This window comes from Anomaloglossus baeobatrachus, chromosome 1 (genome assembly GCF_048569485.1).
Source record: "Anomaloglossus baeobatrachus isolate aAnoBae1 chromosome 1, aAnoBae1.hap1, whole genome shotgun sequence".
NCBI lineage: Eukaryota > Metazoa > Chordata > Amphibia > Anura > Aromobatidae > Anomaloglossus > Anomaloglossus baeobatrachus.
The window spans coordinates 241,277,830-241,297,716 of NC_134353.1; the positions used below are offsets into that span (position 1 = coordinate 241,277,830).

Here is a 19,887-nt window from a genome sequence, read left to right on the forward strand (position 1 = left end):
AAGCGTGTTCTGGTCATGGGGAGAACTGGAGTGTTATATAAAATATCAACGCTCCAATATTGGCGAACTTCTGGCTTCTTTACTATCCCCATTTGAAGAACAAGGCCTCAAAGCTTGATCATTTCCACTGCATCTACGGGACTCCAGCTAGAAAATGATGAAGTGCGGTTTTTGGCAAGAAATTGTTGGGCGTACAAATTTGTGAGCCAAGATACGCTGCCAATTGCAGAATGCTGCAATTTTGTTTCTCAAGGACCACCTGATAAATCATCAGATAGCACTCGTTCGGGTTATACGCTCATATGAGCAAGCCCTTGAAATGAGACTGCCAGACCAAATGGCAAGTTACCTTGTATCAGGCTCCAGCATCCTCAGAAAACATCAATTTTATTGATGTCGAGAGTACTCAGGACATTTCCAAAACTAAACAGCCATTGTCTTGAAGACTTGAGTGCAGCAAGACACTTTTTGTTCAGAAGTGTCCGATCTCCCACCTTGGTCATGTATATAAACAAGTACTGAAAATATGAAAAAAGAGAGAAAACTCATTTCATGAAATAATCTCCGTATAAAACGTGGTACTTATACAAAACTGCTGCCCAAAGCAGTATGACAGTGGCAAAATATTTTTCCAAACAAAGAAGGAGTGTAAGGAACCATAAAATAAAATCTTGCTTCTTTACTATGCCATAGCTAAAAACAGCTAGTTCGGCTGGAAAAAAAATACAAGGAAGTGACCCGGCGGCAGCAGTGAGTAAGTCGGCATCCCTGCAGGGACGCCGACGCTACAGTCCCTCCCCTCCTTTATGCCACCTTCTCCAGGCTTGAAGGAGATTTCTTCTCCAGCAACTTGTCCGCAGAGATGGTGGGTGAAGACATGGCCAGTGGTCAGGAAGGACTAGAGGGCGGCTGCTGAGGGGACCCCTTCCTAGTCCCTGAAAGGAAGATTGCACCAGCTTCCAGGGTAGGCCTCACTGGAGAGTCAGAACCCTTCCCAAAAGGCAGCTACCAGCACCTGATTATATTATCCTAGCTCCGAGGGGAGGGTGTGGAACTGAACCGCATATTGGCCAACAGTCTGTGCACTTTGACATAACTGCAGGAGGGAAGACACAACTGCAGCGATACGACCCGGTTCGTCGAAAACCTTCCGAAAGGCCTCCAGATAGTCTAGGACATTGAAGATGACCAAATCTCTTCTCTCCCACAGGGGAATGAGCCTCCCTGCCGAGTTATGACATCAGAAATGCCACTTTGGCCCATTCTGAAGGGAACTGATATGGCAAATGTTCAAAGGCCAAGGAGCACTGATTGATGAACCCTCGGCATTGCTTGGTATCACCGTCAAAACATGGTGGAGCAAACAGGGCCAGGATACTGCTGGAGCTGCAGTCTGGACTGGTGCTGAAGAACCAGCCGGACACAGGTCGTTTAGACGGCTGTTGATGGTTCGCAGAAAGGACAGAATTTGTTCTTGCTGTTCCTGCATCTGCGACACGTGGTACAGCGCTGGCAGAGATAAGATGTCAAAGTCAGCTGAGTCCATTGCCTGCGCAAACTGTACCGCTCCCGGACGGTGCAAGGGCAGCAAGCGGGGTTAGTGCACATACTGAACCACAGGGAGGATCCGGGCATACCCTACAGTGGGAGGGTCTTGACTAAGCACTTACCGTGAGGCGGACGCTAGGTACAACTCCCAGGGCAGGGACTGGAACTGTGGCAGCTGACCCCCGAGGCAGGTGATGGACTCAGGTACGGACACAGGTGCAGGCAGGTACAGGTGGGATGTCTGAGACTGACAGGCAGGCGAGTAAAAACAGAAATAGTGGGCACGGCAGAAACAGATAGGTATGAGAAGGGAGGTAGAGGTGATGGACACAGGGATAACGGAACAACTAGCTAGCAGACTGGTAGCCAAACTAATTAAAGACATTATGCAGGCACCTTCCCTAATGGGATGGTGCCTTAAATATATAGTGCTTCTCAGCCTTAGGCTTAGAGACATTTCCTGGAAATAGCACGCCATCCTGTTAAGAGGAGGGCCGGTGCTTGCATTTACTAGGCGCGTTCCCGGGGAGCCTGTGCCGCATGCACAGGCCTCGGGAGAGGGGAGGACCATAGCACACGTGTAAGACCGGGAGGGTGCGGGGAGGACGTGACCAAGCGGCGTCAAGTAAGTTGACATCCCTGTCGGCACTACAGTTGTGAAGGTTTTGAGACAGCTCACTGGTTTTACCCATCATGAATGTTTCTTGTATTTTATCTTGGTAATGAGACACCTTTTTATAGGCCATCATTTGAACAAGCTGATATTATTTTTCAATATGCAGTAGGTTTGCATTCTAATTACTGATTTCAACTGGTGTTATGACTTTCCATGGCTTTTTGCATCTCTATCTGCCTGTGTGTAATTTTTTTTCATTGTGTAATTTTTCATTATTATACATTACAAAATTTATGGACATGGGTTGTAAGCAATATCTGGTGAGAATTTCATGTCACTGGCAGCATTAGGGTTTCCTCATATCTACGATAAATAATCACTCCAGTACTCATATAGAATAGTGCTACAAGTGTCATATGTATCTTACTACGTATGTAATGTCAGTGCATGATTTTTTTTTCTTGCCTAGCATCCGTATGACATGCGTATGCCATTCACATGCAATGTGTATTTATCATCATCTTTTACATCCTAGAAAACGCTATGTAAATTCTTGCTAGTTGTCAAAAATATTATAGAAATAAAATATAAACAGATATTCTGCAGATAAATAATGTTGCAAACCCCCTACATATTATAAGCTTGCACCCTTTAGTGACTATCATGTGGCACTTAAGGTTGTAAACTTAATAAATAACTAAAATGAAAAAAAACTATGGGATCCCCCCTATTTTTTCCTAACCAGCAAAGATAAAGCAGACAGCTATGAGCTGATATTATCACTTTGTGGGAAGATCCATGGTTATTGGGCCCTTCCCAGCTTAAAAATAGCAGCCCACAGCTGCCTCAGAAGTGGTGCATAACATTATATGCGCCAATTCTGGCTCTTCGTCTCTACTCTTTCCGATTGCCCTGGTGTGTTGGCAATCGGGGGACAATAGTAGCTGGGATTGATTATCACCTGGCATCAAGTCTGATAAGATACCGCTCCATTAGGCTGCTTTCACACATCTGTTTTTTGCAATCAGGCACAATCTGGCGCTTTGCAGAAAAAACGCATCCGATTTTTTTTTTTGCCGCCGGATGTGTTTTTTTCCCTCATAGACTTGCATTAGCGCCAGATTGTGCCACATGGCCTTGCGTTGCGTCTGTTTTTGCCGGATGCGGCATATTTAGCCGATGCTTCGGCTGGATGGAACGTTGCTTGCAGCGTATTTTGTCTGCGGTGAAAAACCGCATCATGCCGGATCCGGTGCGATGCGCCGCGATTTACAATGCAAGCCTATGGACGCCGGATGCGGTGTTTTGAAATGCGCATGCTCAGTATCAAACCAGATACATCAAAAAACAGACGGGCCGCATGGGAAAACTTTTGCAACGGATCCGTTTTTTTCGCCGCATCCGTTGCATAGATTTTTGAGTTGGATTGTGCATGATGCAAAAAAACTTATGTGTGAAAGCAGCCTTACTAACCCCTGGGCTTGATGCCAGCTGACACTACACGGCCGACATCAACCCTAACTACCATTACCCTGAATTCTAATGGACCAGGGTAATTTAGAAGAGCCGAAGCGAAGTGACAGAATTGGCACGGATGGCTGTGGGCTGGTATTTTTAAGCTGGGAAAACCCAATAATCATGGACCTGACTGCAGCTGTCTACATTCCTTTGCTAGTTATCAAAAATAGGGGGGGACCCCATGTCATTTTTTTTTAAATTATTTATTAGGTTAAACAAGTCTCAACTCCCTTTAGTGCCAAGTGAAAGGCAATAGAGGGTGCAAGTATATAATATGTAGGGGGTTGTGACATTATATAGCAGCAGGATATCCAGCCATCATCCATCTATCTATAGGTCTATATATTTTGTTTCCTTTGAGATGTGTCCGGAAACTGGATGTTATACTCCTGGTCCATGTCTCATCCAATTTTTTTCTCGCACCCATAGACTTGTATTGGCGAGTCTCTGCTGATATACTCGGTCAGGCCTAAGCCACACGAGGAGAAAAACGGTGCGAGTGGAGTGCGATAAAACATTGCATTCCACTCGGACCATTATTAGCCTGTATGTCAGTGCACATGAGCGATTATTTTCTCAGCCCTAATCGGATCGAGAAAACAATCGCAGCATGCTGTGACTGTAATGTGAGACTCTTTTCTCCCGCACCCATTCAAGTTAATGGGGTGAGAGAAAAATCGCACTGCACTCGCAGTACACCGGTGTACGGCTAGTGCAGTGCGAGAATGGCAATAGCCGGCTACGGAGGAGAGAGGGAGATAAATCCCTCCCTCCCCTCCGCAGCGCTGACCCGCCTCCCGCAGCTGAGGTCTGCTCACAGTCGGACCTCAGTAGCAAGAACATACGGATGACACGCGGCTCTGCTGTACTGCCAGTGTGAGCCGAGTGTCATGCGAGGGGATCGCAGTAATCCTCGTGTGGCCCCAGCCTCATACGCAGCATGCTGGGATATGTTTCCTCGGCCCGATTATAGGTGAACACTGCCTCATTGACTAACATTGGGCGAGTGCAATCCAACTTTTTTTTTTAGCGGATTGCACTCACCGTAAACGCAGATGTGAGTGATCCCTTGGAAATATACTGAGAAAGTGAAGTGTTCAATTACTAATTTGATCCTCTGTATGTTTATTTCTATAGATTAGAGAGAAAAATAGGGTGGGGTGGGGGGACTGTCTCCAGGCGTAAATCACCATAGTTATTTTTTACCTAATTGTACCCCTATATAAAGAGACCTGTCATGGTAATTCTCTGTAAATATTAATGCTCAGGCTCGGCAGAGCTTCTAATAGTAGTGAGTGTGACAAATCTGGTGGAGGCTATAATTAGAGCTTGTCGGGAGCTGTTATTATATCGCCTTGAGCCGCAGAAATCCTTTAACAGAACGGCGAGCTGGGTCTTTATTGTACAGCGTGATGTCAGCCCCCCTGATAGTGGATGGACGCTATACCCTGGTTATTTGGAATCCATCCAGCTTTTCTTTGTCATTATTTTATTTTTAATAGCCATTGTAAGGAAACGTTTCATTTCTGAATTATTTATCTGGTAATTATATGGGAATGTTTTTTGTGTTTTTTAGGAGCAGTGAAATGGCAGATGGAGAAACGGAGTTCCATCGAGACCAAGGTGAGTGACATATTGTTACATATGAGGGAGGAATACCTGGCTGCTGCACATCAAGGTGGACTTCTAAGGGGCCTTGTTACAAATTTTCTAAAGGCCCTTTACGTAGTTTAGAAAAGTAACGCGGAAGCTGCAAATGGATCAACAATACAAAACAAGCTTGTACTAAATCCTCTCAAAGTAGCTGTCATTTCACCAAAAGCCAGAGTTACATAGGTGGAAAAAAGACCTAGGTCCATCTAGCAACCTTCCTCCACCAGTTCTACATTTGGTCACTAAGTCATTTATAACCAACAATGTTTTGTGTACTGAGGAAATCATCCAGCCCTTTTTTGAAAGCTGTTATAGTATCTGCCATTACTACCTCTTGTGGTAGGGCATTGCACAGTCCGACTGCTCTAACTGTAAAGAACCCTTTCCTATTTAGCTGTCGGAATCGCTTTTCTTCCACTCGCAGTGTATGCTCCCTGGTCCTTAGTATTGTCTTTGGAAGAAATAGTCAAGTCATGTGCCAGTCCTTTATATTGACCACACATGTATTTATACAAATAAATGAGATCTCCTCTGAGACGTCTTTTTTCTAAGGCTAAGTTCACACTTCCGTTGTTTTGTATCAGTCACAATCCGTAGCCTTGAGGAATTACGGTATCCTGCAAAATATTTTGCAGGAATCCTGTTTTTCCCCATAGGCTTCTATTAGTGACTGATTGTGACTGATGATGCTGCGTTGCATCCGCTGCGTCGCGGTCAGTCGTTTTTTAACTGACCACCGGGCGGGAGCAACGCAGCATGTAACGTTTTTTGAGCAGCGCGATCCGTAGGATTTCACTGCGCATGCGCTCTCTGGCCCCCCGCCCCCGTAACCAGGAAAAACATCGGGTAACCAAGCAATGCGCTTTGGTTAGTTACCCGATATTTACAGTGGTTACGGGTGCAGGGAGCCCGCGCTGAGCTGGTATCCAAGATAAATATCGGGTAACCAAGCAAAGAATGCTTTGCTTATACCCGATATTTACCCTGGATACAGTGTGCAAGGAGGCTGACACTTCACCACTCGGCTCCGCCCCCTCCCGCACTCCGCATGTGTAGACACACACTCACACTCACTTGTCCCCAGCCCTGCAGTCCCCGCGGCACTGACGTCCTTAGCTCCACGGCCCCGCTCGGCTCCGCCCCCTCGCGCTCCGCCCCCTCCCGCACTCCGCATGTACACACGCATGTAGACACACACACACTCTCACTCACACTCTCACTCACTCACCTGTCCCCAGCCATGCAGACCGCGGCACTGACGTCCTCAGCTCCGCCCCCCGAACTACGCCCCCCACACAACGGAGTCCGACAAAGAAATTCTTTTCTTTGTCACCGTTGTCATCCGTTGTACAACGCATCAGTTACATGCGTCAAGCAACGCATGTGACTGATGCAAAACAACGGAAATGTGAACTTAGCCTAAGATAAACATATCTAACTTTTTCAGCTTGTCATCGTATGGGTATGGGAGGCCTTCCATTCCTTGTAGTAGTCTAGTTGCTGCCTCTAAACTGATTCTAACTTCTGTATGTCCTTCTTAAAATGTGGAGCCCAAAACTGGATCCATATTCCAGATGTGGTCTTACAAGTGATTTATAGAGGGGTAACAATACGTTGGGATCACGGGATCCAATCTCTCTTTTTATACACCCTAAAATCTTGTTTGCTTTAGCAGCTGCTGCCTGACATTGAGTGATGCTGCTCAGCTTATTTGTAATGAGAATACCAAAGTCCTTCTCCAGTTCTGTAGTCCCGAGTTAAAGCACCACTCCAGCATTTGTTTTTCAGCGCTGGAGTGGTGCTTTCAAACTAAGGCCCCTGGTAATCTACTCACCTTTTACAGATGCCGCTCTGGTCACGTAGTGTCATCTTCTGACAATAAATCCTGACTGGCTGGAAGTCAGAAGTTGTCACAAGGAGATTATTTTAAATAAAAGACAAAACACCCCCTCTTTCACCCCTTTATTAACCCACCAAACACACAGCTCCGGGACTCTATCTATTGATTGATAGAGAACAGATCAATCTATTGATTATCTTTCTATCTATCTATCCCTCTATCCTATCTATCTATCTATCTATCTATCTATCTATCTATCTATCTATCCTTCTATCTATCTATCTATCTATCTATTATCTATCCACAATCTATCTATCCATTTATCTATTTTTTTTTCTTTTTCAACATGCTTTAGTTATATATTATTGCAGTTACAGCATAAAAAAAACGCAGGGACCGGTTTTCTACCGCAGGTGCGGTAATCTTCAACTCCCAGAAGTTTCTCAAGAAATTTTCTTGAGAAAAATCACTTTTCTAGTGCGCACATAGCTTAAGTAAGGGTTAATACATCTTTGCTTTCACTGTGTTTACCTTGGCTGCTATTTTGTATATGACTATTGTTATATTATCAATATATTTTTTTCTTTTGGCATTGCCATTTATACAGCATCCTTTGAGCTGTTATTTTGTATATGACTATTGTTATATTATCAATATATTTTTTCTATTTGATGATCTTGCACGAGCACTTTTGTATGTTTTTAACATTTGCACAGTGGTGTTGATCCGTTTTTACCTATTCTGAATAAAATTAATTGCATTTATCGGACATTTGATCGTGGCTTCCTTTCTTTTTCCTCTGCAGTTGAGGTCACCTGCACCTGCTTGGTAGACACACCCCCTTGTGCTTAAATAGCCAGGTATCCCAGCAAGCTTTGCTGACTATACAAACCATTTGTATAAAAGTGTCTTTGGAGGAAGCTATCTGCCACAGATTGTCTAGAGTCATATCCTCTCCATTTTTGGTTCTTTACCCCTTGTTTGTTTCTTATACCCTCTTGACTCTTTAGTGCAGTGGTGGGTATAGTGAACCTCACCTGCCTCTCACTGGTCAGGGCCTCTATAGGGCTTCTCGGGGACCTAGGGTCCTGCTTGGCGACAGTTGCGGAGACTGTACAGGGACTGGTTAGGATAGTAGGGTCAACTCATGTGAGGTTAGGAGGTGTCCATCTACCCTTTCACTAGTGCGAAAGCCCCACCATTGTATTGCGTTTCATCCTTGTCTGTGGTGTTTTTTTTTTGTTTTTTTTTGCTTCAGACGTCGGTTGCCCTGAACACAGTCGTTCAGTGACACTGTGCTGGGGGCCATTATAATGTATGTAAGCCCATTTGGAGGGCTTTCTGGGGGTCACGGTTGGAGATAATACTGGGTTGGGGGTCACCATAGTTTGCCGGATAGATGAAGGGGAGTACAGTAGGGTCATTATACTGGACGTGTGGAGGAATTCAGAATTCGATGTGTGTGTATCATATAGTTTTTATGGGGCACTTCTGTCGGAATCATACTCTGTGGGCCAATAAAAGGAAAAGCTAGGGGCTTCAATAGGATGAAAATTACTTTGCAAGGCTGGAAAGTTGTGAGATATGCTCTTCGGTGACCAGATGAATATATATACAGTATATTATTTTTTATTTTTTTTCCTTTGGGAGGTGGGGGGGCAATTAGAAATTCTGCTATGTGGCCCCATGATTTCTTTGTAACCTCCTGTAGATGAAATACTTTTTATTAGATGCCGGATTAGCAGCCATGTCTGGTTCTAGTTCTGGGGTATTGAGCGATTGTCACCGTATAGGGTGAAGTGCAGACAGATAAAATACACAACACAATATATTATCTTTAATTTTTTCTTATTTTATTGGAATAGCAATAAGCAACATTGTAATGAAAATATTACCGGCCCTTTAATAAATTACACAAGGGTCACAGTGGCTCTCAAGTCCGGCCACGATGGAGACCCACAGAACTTGCTGTGGACATTGCAGACCTCATGAAAGCCACCGAACCCAATGATCCAGAAGAAGGCAAAGAAACCCCCCGGAGAGTTCTACCTCAGGGAGGGAAAAAAATTCCTTCCTGACCCCATTTCTGGCGATCGGATATTTCCCTGGATCTCGTCTGTCCTGCTGCATATTGCTGTATAACTGTACATGAGGGGGGACATAGGTAAAAGAGGCCCCTGTGCCAGAACATGATCGGGGCCCTGTGCAGTCCAATATCTCCTAATAATGCACGATTCCACCTGTTTTGGAGGTGGTAATGCATAACTCCTCACCCAGTAGCGTACTGCCAATGGCAGTAGACCAAGCCACCGCTATAGGGCCCATGAGTCAGGGTGCCCCGGTGCCCATCCCCCGTCGAGGATAGCACTTTCAATTGTATGGGTCCCAGCTGCCCAACCAGTTTGGCCCTGCCGTGTCCCAGCTGCCCAACCAGTTTGGCCCTGCCGAGTCCCAGCTGCCCGACCAGTTTGGCCCTGCCGGGTCCCAGCTGCCCGACCAGTTTGGTCCTACCGGGTCCCAGCTGCCCGACCAGTTTGGCCCTGCCGGGTCCCAGCTGCCCGACCAGTTTGGCCCTGCCGGGTCCCAGCTGCTCGACCAGTTTGGCCCTGCCGGGTCCCAGCTGCCCCACCAGTTTGGCCCTGCCGGGTCCCAGCTGCCCCACCAGTTTGGCCCTGCCGGGTCCCAGCTGCCCCACCAGTTTGGCCCTGCCGGGTCCCAGCTGCCCCACCAGTTTGGCCCTGCCGGGTCCCAGCTGCCCCACCAGTTTGGCCCTGCCGGGTCCCAGCTGCCCCACCAGTTTGGCCCTGCCGGGTCCCAGCTGCCCCACCAGTTTGGCCCTGCCGGGTCCCAGCTGCCCCACCAGTTTGGCCCTGCCGGGTCCCAGCTGCCCAACCAGTTTGGCCCTGCCGGGTCCCAGCTGCCCCACCAGTTTGGCCCTGCCGGGTCCCAGCTGCCCCACCAGTTTGGCCCTGCCGGGTCCCAGCTGCCCCACCAGTTTGGCCCTGCCGGGTCCCAGCTGCCCCACCAGTTTGGCCCTGCCGGGTCCCAGCTGCCCAACCAGTTTGGCCCTGCCGGGTCCCAGCTGCCCAACCAGTTTGGCCCTGCCGGGTCCCAGCTGCCCAACCAGTTTGGCCCTGCCGGGTCCCAGCTGCCCAACCAGTTTGGCCCTGCCGGGTCCCAGCTGCCCAACCAGTTTGGCCCTGCCGGGTCCCAGCCGCCCAACCAGTTTGGCCCTGCCGGGTCCCAGCCGCCCAACCAGTTTGGCCCTGCCGGGTCCCAGCCGCCCAACCAGTTTGGCCCTGCCGGGTCCCAGCCGCCCAACCAGTTTGGCCCTGCCGGGTCCCAGCCGCCCAACCAGTTTGGCCCTGCCGGGTCCCAGCCGCCCAACCAGTTTGGCCCTGCCGGGTCCCAGCCGCCCAACCAGTTTGGCCCTGCCGGGTCCCAGCCGCCCAACCAGTTTGGCCCTGCCGGGTCCCAGCCGCCCAACCAGTTTGGCCCTGCCGGGTCCCAGCCGCCCAACCAGTTTGGCCCTGCCGGGTCCCAGCCGCCCAACCAGTTTGGCCCTGCCGGGTCCCAGCCGCCCAACCAGTTTGGCCCTGCCGGGTCCCAGCCGCCCAACCAGTTTGGCCCTGCCGGGTCCCAGCCGCCCAACCAGTTTGGCCCTGCCGGGTCCCAGCCGCCCAACCAGTTTTTGGCCCTGCCGGGTCCCAGCCGCCCAACCAGTTTTTGGCCCTGCCGGGTCCCAGCCGCCCAACCAGTTTGGCCCTGCCGGGTTCCAGCCTCTCAGCCAGTTTGGCTCTGCCGGGTCCCAGCTGCCTAACCAGTTTGGCCCTGCCGGGTCCCAGCTGCCTAACCAGTTTGGCCCTGCCGGGTTCCAGCCTCTCAGCCAGTTTGGCTCTGCCGGGTCCCAGCCGCCCAACCAGTTTGGCCCTGCCGTGTCCCAGCCGCCCAACCAGTTTGGCCCTGCCGTGTCCCAGCCGCCCAACCAGTTTGGCCCTGCCGTGTCCCAGCCGCCCAACCAGTTTGGCCCTGCCGTGTCCCAGCCGCCCAACCAGTTTGGCCCTGCCGGGTCCCAGCCGCCCAACCAGTTTGGCCCTGCCGGGTCCCAGCTGCCCAACCAGTTTGGCCCTGCCGGGACCCAGCTGCCCAACCAGTTTGGCCCTGCCGGGTCCCAGCTGCCCAACCAGTTTGGCCCTGCCGGGTCCCAGCTGCCCATCCAGTTTGGCCCTGCCGGGTCCCAGCTGCCCGACCAGTTTGGCCCTGCCGGGTCCCAGCTGCCCGACCAGTTTGGCCCTGCCGGTTCCCAGCTGCCCGACCAGTTTGGCCCTGCCGGGTCCCAGCTGCCCGACCAGTTTGGCCCTGCCGGGTCCCAGCTGCCCGACCAGTCTGGCCCTGCCGGGTCCCAGCTGCCCGACCAGTCTGGCCCTGCCGGGTCCCAGCTGCCCGACCAGTCTGGCCCTGCCGGGTCCCAGCTGCCCGACCAGTCTGGCCCTGCCGGGTCCCAGCTGCCCGACCAGTCTGGCCCTGCCGGGTCCCAGCTGCCCGACCAGTCTGGCCCTGCCGGGTCCCAGCTGCCCGACCAGTCTGGCCCTGCCGGGTCCCAGCTGCCCGACCAGTCTGGCCCTGCCGGGTCCCAGCTGCCCGACCAGTCTGGCCCTGCCGGGTCCCAGCTGCCCGACCAGTCTGGCCCTGCCGGGTCCCAGCTGAGATACTTACCTGGACTTGTCACCTTCGTACCATCAGGGTCTATAAACACAAAAAGATTCTGGTTTAGAACTTTGTACATTCTATTGTAATTGTGCTGTAACATACTGTCGGTGATGTCATGTGACCTGTGATGTCACCAGAACGGTAACTGCTGGTATGGATGAAGTTTACAACATCAAGGAACAGTTCATAAATAGGTAAAACCCCTGCTTCTTTTTAAAATCATGAGATGCACATTTAAAGGGACCCTTCTATTTTAATCCATATTATCTAGTGTCCTATGTACTAAAGGAAAACTCAAAATGCCGCTCCTAACCATAGTAAACGACAACTCCCAGGTCATCCACTGATTCAACAGGAATAAAAGAGCTGACAGCAGAGAGTAATAGCATTTGCAGCTCAATTTCAGTTACAAAATGCTATCATTTGTCCACATAAAATGGCAAAACTACCTTAAAGGGAACCTGTCAGCAGAAATGTCCCCTAAAACCTAACAGATTCCCCCTCTGCAGCTCCTGGGCTGCATTCTATAAAGGTCCCTGTTATGATTGTGCCCACTTTCTGACCGAAAAAAAGTGTTTATAAAGTTGTACCTTTTTGGCTTCTGATTCTGTAAATCCGTCACGGGGGCGGGCTGCCTGATGGCCGTTATTCTGCCCCCTGGTCCTGTATGCCGCCCCCATCGCTGATTTCAATACTTCTGGACGCCGCCCACTGCTCCAGCCATCCCCGCGCATGCCCAGTGCCCATCTCTCGGGGATGAGCACTGTGTCCAGCGTCACGTGCACGCAGGGTTAAGATTATGGGCGGTGCTGTGATGTTTATTCCTAAGCAACCGCCCATAATCGCGGGACCGCGCTTTCGGTGTAGTCACTGCTCCGCGCTCTTCCCATCTATTTCCTGCCTCGGGGCAAGATGGGAAGGAGGCGAAGTGAGGTCAGCAGCAGCGCGCTTGCGCAGAAAGAAGCAGGCCGAGGGGGAAAGCGCGGTCCCGCGATTATGGGCGGTTGCTTAGGAATAAACATCACAGCACCGCCCATAATCTTAACCCTGCGTGCACGTCACCAGCGGTGACGCTGGGCACAGTGCTCATCCCCGAGAGATGGGCACTGGGCATGCGCGGGGATGGCTGGAGCAGTGGGCGGCGTCCAGAAGTATTGAAATCAGCGATGGGGGCGGCATACAGGACCAGGGGGCAGAATAACGGCCATCAGGCAGCCCGCCCCCGTGACGGATTTACAGAATCAGAAGCCAAAAAGGTACAACTTTATAAACACTTTTTTTCGGTCAGAAAGTGGGCACAATCATAACAGGGACCTTCCTAGAATGCAGCCCAGGAGCTGCAGAGGGGGAATCTGTTAGGTTTTATGGGACATTTCTGCTGACAGGTTCCCTTTAAAATTAAGCCACGTGGAGTTGTCCCCACCCGTCTGTGTATTATATTTGTGTGTATACTGTATATATTCCCTCTTCTCTGCTCTGTCTTGTCTTCTTCTGTCTTCACCAGAGAGAGAGGGGGAGGGGCGCCTGCCTTCCTCTGGCCATAGAAGCTGCTACTAGAGACCCACTGTGCTGTCTGTATGTGTTATGTATAAGATATGTGTGTGCCCTGTATACTGTACATATGTACATACACTGGGATGTCGTGGAGGGTGGGCTCCATAGTGGGGAGCCAGTGTAATTAGCAGCTAATCTTCTGGAAAACCCCCACAAACCTCTATTACATGGTCACTTTCCTATTATAGGGGCCGTAATACCGCATGTGTAGGTGCCCCCACTTCCCCCAGGAAGAACAACTGATTACAATAGGTTTTAGCTGCCATCCCCCCAACAAGTAAAGAGCCACCTACCTGCACTTATCCCCTTCCGGGTGTCAGGTCCTAGTGGCACAAGATGGATCCGGTGTAGAGCTTTGTACATTCTATATCCATTGTGATGTCATTCGATGTCTATGATGTCATGTGCCCTGTGATGTCATCATAACTGCCTAATACTAATATAACATATATCTGTTGTAGAGAAGTACTTCATCCAAGATGGTGTACGTGTCCTGTAAGTGAATCACCAGATTTGATTACTGAGTCAAATGCCTTTAAAGTTGTTTTGTTTTTGTTTGTTTGTTTGTTTGGTTTTTTTTTAATCCATGAAGACAATGGTGGAGGACTATGGGGGTACATTATACTACATGGAGGGCTATGGGGGTACATTATGCTACCTGGAGGGCTGAGGGGATACATTATAATATATGGAGGACTAAGAGAGGTGCATTATAATATATGTATGTAGGACTATTGGGGTGCATTATAATATACGGAGGACTAATGGAGGGTGCATTATAATGGAGGACAATGAGGTGCATTATAATATATGGAGGACTATAGGGGTGCATCATAATATATGGAGGACTATAGGGGTGCACTATAATATAGGGGTACACTATAATATATGGAGGACTATGTGGGTGCACTATAATATATGGAGGACTATGGGAGGTGCATCATACTATATAATAGATACCAAACATATAGTTTTTCTTTTATTTTATATTTATATTTTATATTATTTTTTGGTGAAAAAAAAATTCAGACGTTTGAAAAAAAAATAAAAAATAAATCCCTTCTGACGCCATTTTCCGAGATCCGTAGCGTTCTCATTTTTAGGGATCTGAAGCTATATATGAGGGCTCATTTTTTGCGTCCTCCGCTGGCGTTCCACCTGATACTTTTTTGGGTAGATGTGATGTTTTGATCGTCTCTTATTGCATTTTATTATAATGAAGAAAAAGAAAAAAACAGCACTAAATGTGCTCTTCAGCACTAAAAATTCCAAACTGTACTTATTATAAAAATTTGAGATTTTATTATAATGTAGCGGTGGCCAAAAAAACTCATAATTTTGACAGTTGGATTTTTTTCTGGTATGCTGATCACCGATCGGATTAATTTATTTAATATTTTGATAGATCGCACCATTCTGAGTGCAGCAAAATCTGTGTATTTTTTGTTTTGTTTTAGTGTTAATGGAACAAACGTGGGGTGATCTGAACTTTTATGCTGTTTTTTTTGTTCTCATATTTTTTTAAAAAAACTTTTATCTCACTTTATACTGTATTTAATAGTCACGTTAGGAGACTTGAAGCTGCAATTGTCCAATCACTTGTGCTATACAGAGCAGGATCAGCATCAGCCCCGCTCTGTACAGCAGAAACCACAATCTCCTATGAATGTCGCTCGCAGCCGACATTCACAAGAAGATTCTTCACGACAGACACGGGTCAGCTGACCCACAGCTGTCATGGTAACCCATCGGCGCCCCGCAATCACGTCATGGGACCGCTGATGGGTGCAGGGAATGACGTGTTCCCTGTCGTAGCATATTAAATCCCGCGGTCAGAGATTGACCCGGGGATTTAACTAGTTAACAGCCGCAGGAGGATATCCAATCTGCCACATGAGGGCTGACCAAATGAGCCAACATGTGCAGGGAAAGATGTGGACTCGGTGTGTGAGCCTACATCAAATGCAGGGACACAGCCTTGGATGTACCAGTACGTCCAAAGTCAGGAAGGGGTTAAGACTTGTGGGATATTCAGCTCTAGTTTTAGGTCAAATTTATGTAGAAATATGGAATATTCTGTAGGATTCACTAAATTTCAAGGCATAGATAGATGAATAGATACTAGATATTAAATTAGTTTTATATATATGTGTTAGTAAGAAACAAAAGCATTCATAAATGTGTTAGGTTACATTAACTAAACTAAATACCTGAGTCTATGAAATGGCTGAATTTAAGTATTTTTGGTTACTTAATTCTTATCCTCAACAGTATATCGAGAAATAAACATCAATACATTACCAGGTATTGTAGCATCACTTCTCCACCGGAGGTACCTCAGTCAACGAGAAGGAACAATACTCTAGTCTTAACATCACAGAACAAGTGCGTCCACGATACCTTCTGGAACGTCCCTAACTCGTTGAGCAAAATCCCTCCCTTTTATACACAGCTCCCACATACTCCTCTGCATCGCAGCTGCGCAGTACGTTTTAGTCAAATCATCAGTATCTTGCAGTTGCACAATACATTGTTTTTCTCAGCGAAAACTTCATAAAACTTCAAGATTATCATAATTATTTTACTCCGATGTTCCTTATTTGTTACTATTTCACTAATTACAGCACAATACCTTAATGTTGCTTGCCACTGATTATAGAATAACAACTTCAAGGTTTTCCAGTATATTGCTCTTTGCAAAGCTGAATCTTATGATCACCATATAATGCTCTAAAGTTTTAGCACATGAACAGTCATGACTTCCATAAACACCTATTCTGAAGAGTGGATACCTATCTTAGCCCAGTCACTCACTCATACTTGTCTCATTTGTATCACAATCGGTCCTTGATTTTTGATGTCATGCATCACCATTGCTTCATGAAACCATCAAAACTTTTTGGTCTCCTTTGTCTTTGAGCATCATACTATTATTGAACATAAGACCCTCCCCCCCTGTTCAAACAACATAAACATTCATTGTTTGTACAGTTTTTATCTTTCCAATTGATTTTATAATTTTTCCTGCACATGTTTGAGAATACACCACACAACTCTTACCCCTTTGTATATTAGAATAACACACAAAATAAGTTGGAAAGCTCCTTGTAGAATTCCCATCAACCAACCCCCAATTCTTTTAAACCAATTGTCAGGGTTTAGAAAAGAGAAAGTATTTCCTCACCAACTATCTCTATTTTTATCATTATCGTTTTGATATTTTTCCCTTCATTTTTGTATACTGTCCAATTTTGTTTGCAATTCTAATGCACCTTGTTGATCTTTATAATGACAGCAGGCAGGTCCAATTATTTGACACATGCCCCCTTGAGCAGCCGTGAGATAATCTAATACTAATCTATGTTGATTAGTAACTGCCACCAATAACGTATGTTGATTAGTAACTGCCACCAATTGTTGCAGCAACGGTATTGTAGTGTTGAGCATATCCAATATCTGGAAAATTTGCTCATCTAAATAATCTGTGGATTCTACCAGTTTGTCCCACATCTGCATAATCATTGGATATACAAATAGAGTACTGACAATCTTATTTGCAGTACCCATTTGCACCACATGGGGGTCATCCTGACTCCCGAGGTCTATTATCTGCTGTTCTTTTCAATACCATGTGTTTTGGTAATATCTTAGCATTCAACTGAGCATAGGGTACAATAAAGGTAGCTGGGGTCAGTCGAGCTAAGGTACATGTCCCTTGGATCCCCACAGGGAGCCATTTATATGCATTTTCCCCACATATCCAATACATATTTTGTGGAAGATCCCACAATGCTGAATGTTGCAATACTAATCGATGAACTAAATCAATGAAAAAACTATCATTAGTCAACACACACCAACTAGGACTTTGTCCAACAGGACTACAATAACCCACATCTGGATTATCACAAGATTCTTGGCCTGGCGTATATTCAGATGACTCATTACACATCAAATTCCCTCCTATATTACTATAAGATTCATTAGTTCCGTTCACAAACATCTTAGCAAATGTCCATGAATTATTGTGAACAAACCTTTCCAGCAATAGTGGTTTAAAAGCATCCGTCGTATTTGAAGTTGGTTTGAAACTTTTTTGTATGTTGTCCGTGGGTACAGTTTCCAATTTAGTTAATCCTGCTTTATTTCTTGGCACCCATGATCCTCCTTTGAACACCAAGTATTGTAAGTTTGTGTTAGGCTATGTGCACACGTTGCGTATTTGCGTGCAGTTACGCTGTGTATTGCACAGCAGCGTAACTGCATGCCATCTGCGTCCCCTGCACAATCTATGAAGATTGTGCATAATCCATGTGCACGTTGCGTTTTAGAACGCTGCCAAAACGCTGCGTTCTAAAAATCAACATGTCACTTCGTTTGTGCGTTCTGGATGCTTGCTCCACTCCTCTGTCTATGGGAGAGGCAACATCCAGAACGCACAAATTCTGCATGAATTCTGCAGTCAACAAACTTTCAGATCTCTCTGTCGATGTCTGTCAATCTCTGTCTGTGGATGTCGGTCAATCTCCCTCTGTCTGTCAGTCGGTCTCTTTCTCTGTCAGTTGGTCGCTCTGTCTGTCTCTCTCTCTGTCCGTCGGTCTCCCTCTCTCTGTCAGTCGGTCGGTCTCTCCCCATCTCTCATACTCACCGATCCCTGATCACCAGCACGGCGCTGCGCGGCTGTCACAAAGCTCCGGCGGCTTCTCCTTTTTTGAAAATGCCTGCCTCTCAGTATTCAATCTCATATTCCCTGCTTTCCCCGCCCACCGGCGCCTATGATTGGTTGCAGTCAGACGGGTTGCCGCCCATAATTGCCGCATCTATTAGATGCGACAGTCCCGGGACTCTACCCGGCTGATCCCGAATTGCCCTGGTGCAGTGGCAATCGAGGTCATAATAAGGAGTTAATGGTAGCAGCCCATAGCTGCCACGAAGTCCTAGGTTAATCATGGGAGGCGTCTCCCCAAGATACCTTCCATGATTAACCTCTAAGTTAAAGAAAATAAACACACACATCCAAAAAATCCTTTATTTGGAATAAAAGACAAAAAAAATACCCTCTTTCACCACTTTATTAACCCCCAAATACCCATCCAGGTTCGGCGTAATCCACACGATGTCCCATAACGCTCTCCGCTCTGCTACATCAAGCTGACAAGAGCGGCCACAGATCACGACCGCTCTCTGTCAGCTCCACGCAGCAACTGAAGTGAGCCGCGCGATCAGCGATGACGTCACTCAGGTTACGCGCGGCCACCGCTGGATCCTCCAACTGTGACAGCAAATCGCCCGACTGACTGAAGTGAGCTGCGCGATCAGCGATGAAGTCACAGGAGAGTTGCGGTCTCGGGTGGAGGACTCCAGCTGGCCACGGGTAATCTGAGTGATGGCCGTGCTAATCACGCTGCTCACTTAAGTCACTCAGGGGATTAGTGGTCACCGCTGAGTCCTTCACGGGTGATTGCTCATCAAGCTGTGGCACACAGACAGAGCCGCGGTATGACAATGAAATTGGGTGAAGTTCATCCGAGTTCATTCTCATCACGCGACTCTGTCTGTGTCTGCTGTCAGCGGGCATGTAGCAGAGCTGAATTGCCGGGGGAATGCACAAAAATGCATCCAACACTCATGCAAAATGCATGGAAAATGCATCCAAAATGCATGCGTTGTGGATGCATTTTTTTTTTTTTTTTACAAACGTAGTGTCCAATCTGCCAGAGGGTGCGTTCTTTTCCGCACTACACAGAACGCAACATGCGCACATACCCTTAGTTCCGCTCATATTTCCTTTCCACCAAGGAAGATTTACCCATCCTACAATAAGTATAGGTACAATTATATTCCATAACCGAGAATTCCAAGTGTCATTGTTTGCTAAGGTATTAGAACAACTGTTCCATGTTAAAATATCCTCCATTGTCACAGGGATAGCTAAAAAGGAATACTTGTCGCTGTCACTGGAGAGTGGGTACATATCCAGCAATCCGTATGTTGACTGCTGTTCAATGCCTCAAAAATCATTTGATGATGTATTAAGAATCGATTGGCCATTGGCCCCTCTTTGTAGAAATGTTTCTATCCATCCACAAAAGGGAGTACCAGGACCCATAGCCACCACATCTCACATTTCATTTTCTAGATTGACCAAAGATTCTGCACCAAGGATTCCATAAACTGGTTTTCACTTCTGTAATTAAGCGACACAAGTATTATTCCCGCAAATAGCATTTTTCTTGAGGAACATACTCCCACTTCTCAACCCCAGGTCTCATTACTAATAGGGTACGATCTTTCCCTACTGCAATGACCTCAGCCTCAAAAGGCGGTCCTTGAACATTTTGGATCCAGATTTTGGCACCTACATTTGTGATATTCGCTCATCCTTTTCAATGATGAAAGGTTCTTCTCCCATATTGATCATTATTACCTTAATTCACCTTGATAATCT

The 19,887-nt window shown here is 47.3% G+C and overlaps 1 protein-coding gene and 1 pseudogene across 2 annotated transcripts in view; one reads left to right on the plus strand and one right to left on the minus strand.

The window, feature by feature from the left end:
• Positions 1 to 19,887, plus strand: part of SCLT1 (sodium channel and clathrin linker 1) — a 317,891-nt gene that overhangs the window by 80,297 nt on the left and 217,707 nt on the right. For both annotated transcript variants that reach the window (XM_075348629.1, XM_075348639.1), the window contains one exon: positions 5,259 to 5,305. In XM_075348629.1, the coding sequence (XP_075204744.1) occupies positions 5,259 to 5,305 (47 nt within the window). The remainder of the gene's footprint in view (positions 1 to 5,258; positions 5,306 to 19,887) is intronic.
• LOC142303213 (uncharacterized) lies at positions 5,382 to 19,490 on the minus strand (annotated as a pseudogene).